The 4,251-nt window shown below is 38.5% G+C and overlaps 1 protein-coding gene across 1 annotated transcript; it reads right to left on the minus strand.

Moving 5' to 3' along the window:
• Positions 1-2,491: 2,491 nt before the first annotated feature.
• LOC147792393 (glycosyl hydrolase 5 family protein-like) lies at positions 2,492-4,251 on the minus strand. Its single transcript, XM_087124561.1, has 3 exons — positions 3,676-4,251; positions 3,003-3,603; positions 2,492-2,925 (listed from the first exon to the last, which is right to left on the minus strand). The coding sequence occupies exons 1-3, from the start codon at positions 4,249-4,251 to the stop codon at positions 2,492-2,494; spliced, it is 1,611 nt and encodes a 536-aa protein (XP_086980687.1).

Here is a 4,251-nt window from a genome sequence, read left to right on the forward strand (position 1 = left end):
CAGATTCCGGTGAAGGCTATGAGAAAAAGGGAAGTGAGGAGATGGTGTACAAACTCCAAAAGGCTCTCTACGGATTAAAACAAGCACCTAGAACCTGGTTTGGTCGAATAGAATCCTACTTCATCAAGGAAGGATTCAAAAGCAGTTCCAGTGAGCAAACACTCTTCATCAAGAGGAAGGGAGGTAAAATTCTTATCGTAAGCATTTACGTTGATGATTTTTTATTTACTGGAGACCAGATGAAGAACTATTGGACGAGTTTAAACGTTCCTTGAAGAAAGAGTTTGATATGACTGACTTAGGTCAGATGAAATTTTTTCTTGGAATAGAGGTAATACAAAGATTAGATGGTATTTTCACATGTCAAAGAAAGTAGGCTGTTGAAGTTTTAAATCGACTTGGCATAGAGAATTACAATTCTGTTTGTAATCCCACTGTTCCAGGAAAGAAAATTGGCAAAGATGAAAATGGTGCAAAAGTATATGTAACTTTGTATAAACAAATAGTGGGAAGTCTGATGTATCTCACAACTACTCGTCTTGATCTCATGCTTGCTGTAAGTTTGATTAGTCGTTTTATGGCATGTCCAACACAACAACATTTTGCAGCAGGTAAAACTGTTTTAAGGTACTTGAAAGGTACGGTAGATTATGGTGTATTTTATAAAAAAGGAGGAGTCGGTGATTTGACTGGATCGACTGGTAGTGACTGTGCCGGAGACATGGAAGAAAGCAAGAGTACTTCAGGCCATGTGCTTGTGATTAGTGGAGGAGCAGTAGCTTGGTTTTCTCGTAAGCAGCCTATAGTCACTTATGAACCAGAGAAGCTGAGTTCGTTGCTGCTAGTTCTTGTGCATGTCAAGATGTTTGGATGAGGAGGATATACTCAAAGAGATTGGTCACTCTAAAATAGAAGGAACAAAGCTAATGTGTGTAATACTTCAACTATTAAGCTATCCAAAAATTCAGTTCTACACGGACGTTCCAAACACATAAGAAAGCATTTCGGAAGTTGCGTGAAGAACTTAGCGTGCAGAGTTTTTCTGACTTGAACTAATTCTTGACAAAGAAGAATAAGTTCACGGGAGAAATGGTCAGAAGAATTTGATTAGATGAAAAAGAGTTAAGAGTATTTTTAGGAATTTAGTTTAAATATTTCTCAGATTTGTTTACCAGATTTGTTTCCATTTCCAAGATTTGTGGATAGAAACGTTTCTATGTAGGGTTATTTGTAAGGCTATAAAAGCCAAGTTCACTTTTCAATAATATTATCACCTCAAACTTCAATTGTTTATGTTTTTGGCTTTGTTACGTCAAAACCAGTACTTGTCACTTCTACCTTCCCACAATGGCAAACTCACTCTCTCTAATTTCTCTAATCTATTTTTCTTTGTTCGGGGGGCAACGAGGCTGAGAATCGGTTCATGAGCTGCTTTTAGGCTCGAATTGCCGGGAAGGATATTGATTGGGGCTTGTGGGCGTTCCAAGGAAGTTATATGTACAGACGGTGTAATGAAGATCCTGAGTGAAAGTTTTGGTGTTATGGATCACTCTTGGACTAAAGATAGTACCCCCGTCACTTAAACAAATGCTTCCACTTATCAAGAGAGTGAATCAAGGTTAATTTGTTGCTTCTCAATCTAACCGTGCATTATAACAAATCAAACCTTTATATATTTCTTTAGTTAGAATTTGAAACTAAAGCTCTTTTCTTGCGGATCCAAATTCTAAAGCACCAATATCATACATAATGCTGCATCCCGTATCAGGGCAATGTGTCAAATCCGAGGACAAAGGAGGAGTTGAACTCGGCGATTGTGCCACTCCGAAGCAATGGAACCATAGTGGAGATGGAAGTCCCGATGAAGTTGTTGTCAAACGGGCAGGGTTTGAAATCCGTCAGAGATGGAAAAGCACCGGTGGTATCCGACGAATGCTCTGGCGATGGAAGCAATTGGACGGTGGCTTCGAAAGCAAATCTCCAATTGGCCAACAAAATTGGCGAAGACAATTTTTGTTTGGAGAAGGAATCTGATACTATAGTTGTTGTGAAGAAATGCATTTGCTTTAGAGACGAGGGAAGTTGCACCGATGATCCTCAACCCCAATGGTTCAAACTTGTTCCAACAAATGTTGCTTAGTCTATTAATTAGTTTAAAATAGAAATTTAGAATTTGGTCCAATATACTAGTAGTTGTTGGAATTTGAATTTAGGGTTGGCATGAAAGTTTTGAAAATGCCGGAGTCATATTAGGGTTGTCGATTTTATGCTTAAATTCGCAGTTAAATGGTCAATAATTATTTTTCTATTATTTATTATATGTCCAATCTTTTATACGATCATTATTGTTGGTATTATTTTTCATATATGTTTGTACGATAAATAAAATCGGTTATAGTCAAGCACGAGCATGAATAGAATTAGAGATAAAATAGGGGCCAATTCAAAGTCGGACATGTCATATATTTATTCTTCCCAATACATAAGCAACTCACAACGTGTTGGTTTCAACCAGTTCAAACCATTGACTTTGGGTGTCTTGGAGGCAATTTGGAGCACCATCAGTGCAAATACATGAGTTTGTCACAATATTTGAAGAATTAGAGCTTTCAACCTGCAAGCAAAGACTCTTCCCATCTTGAGTTACGGTGGCCAAATGAAGCTTAGTGTTTGAAATGGCTCTCCAAGAACTCTGAGGGCCGAAGCAATCCGTTGAGAGAGATGGCATAAGGCCTTCTCCGCTTGTCTTTAAGCATAAACCAGTGCTTGACATCCTAATTGGAGTGCTATCATTGTCATGAGTCCATCGACTTGAGATGGAGCAATTACCCATGAAAATATCTTTGTTGTCATTTGAGACTTGGATGCATTGGCCACTTTGTGGATGATATATAACATACGAGAACGATGCATTGGAATTTGGATCTGTGCACCGTAAAAAAATGTCTTATACACTTGTTATAGATCCATATATTCAAAATCGTTAATATATTTATACTTACCTTGCAACATAGTCTGCAATAGTTGAAACTTCTGGACAAAGTTAGGATTTTTAATTTGAGTCCAATTGGAGTCGAGAACTCCAAAAGTTTCTGCCGGCCCTGCTTGACCTTCCCTGTAATAATAGCTACCTTGCCAAGTCCATAATGCCCAATCTAAATCTTCTTGTGCAAGATGAGCTGTGAAGCAACTCATGAACCGATTTTCTGCATCGTTAACCTCTCTCTGATCGTACCCATATTCGCTGACAAACAAAGGAAATGGGTTTGGTCCTTCTCTAACAAATTCAGCATGGTCTACAAAGCCATCGATAATATTTGCACAAATATTATTTAGTGGCTGGTTTATAAATTTACTCTCTTGATCTCCACTGAACGAATACAAGTGCACCTCAAAAACCAACTTGTTGTCTAAGGTGCTTACATTCAAGGGCTTCTCTTTTAAGCATCGAAGATCATTATCAAAATTTAGGCCCGAAACAATCACCAAAACATTTGGGTTAATGTTGTGGATTGTTGTTACTCCTTGAGTAACATAATTGTTCCAATCATTTGCATTTTCATTGGTTCCTCGTATCTCGTTTCGTAGGCTCATTCCAACCACCTAAATGTCATAACAAAAGAATGTGAGAATTTAGTTTCAAGAGTGTGAGAATTTTCCTTAATTTGTACGTACCGTTGATTTCTTGGAAAAGCGTTGAGCAACTAAGCTAAGACCTTGTAGCCATTCTTGAGGGTCAAAATAGCGGTCTCCAAAAAATCCATTGCCATCGTCAAGAGAGCAACACCATCTTGGCTGACTCATATGGTTGTCGGCAATCACCATTAAACCACTCTCTCCAAGCACATCAACAACAGCTTCATAGGCTTCAGCAATAGTCTTGTTCAACACAAAAGGATTATATTGAGCCAATCCGGCTTTTGCTTGCTCTAAATCGAGGAGGTCAAAATTCTCTTCAACTGTCCTATTTGCATAACGAGTGAACATTTGAGTTGCATACGTGAGTCGTACACAATTAAACCTCAACTTGATTGCCTCATCTGCCAGCTCTTTTAATGGCCTGTGGTTGAGACCTTCTATTAGCATGCTCTGTGTGTGGGAAGGCCAATTCACGCACACAAGCTTCACTCGACGCCCTGTTGTCGAATCAACGATCCACCTTCCTTTTGTTGACAACGGTAAAGAATAAACAGAAGGAGATAAAAACACAAACAATGCTAGAAAAAGAACAACTTGAAAAGCTCTTCCCAT

Source organism: Cucurbita pepo, chromosome 6 (genome assembly GCF_057944985.1).
Source record: "Cucurbita pepo subsp. pepo isolate OVF chromosome 6, ASM5794498v1, whole genome shotgun sequence".
Taxonomy (NCBI): Eukaryota; Viridiplantae; Streptophyta; class Magnoliopsida; order Cucurbitales; family Cucurbitaceae; genus Cucurbita; species Cucurbita pepo.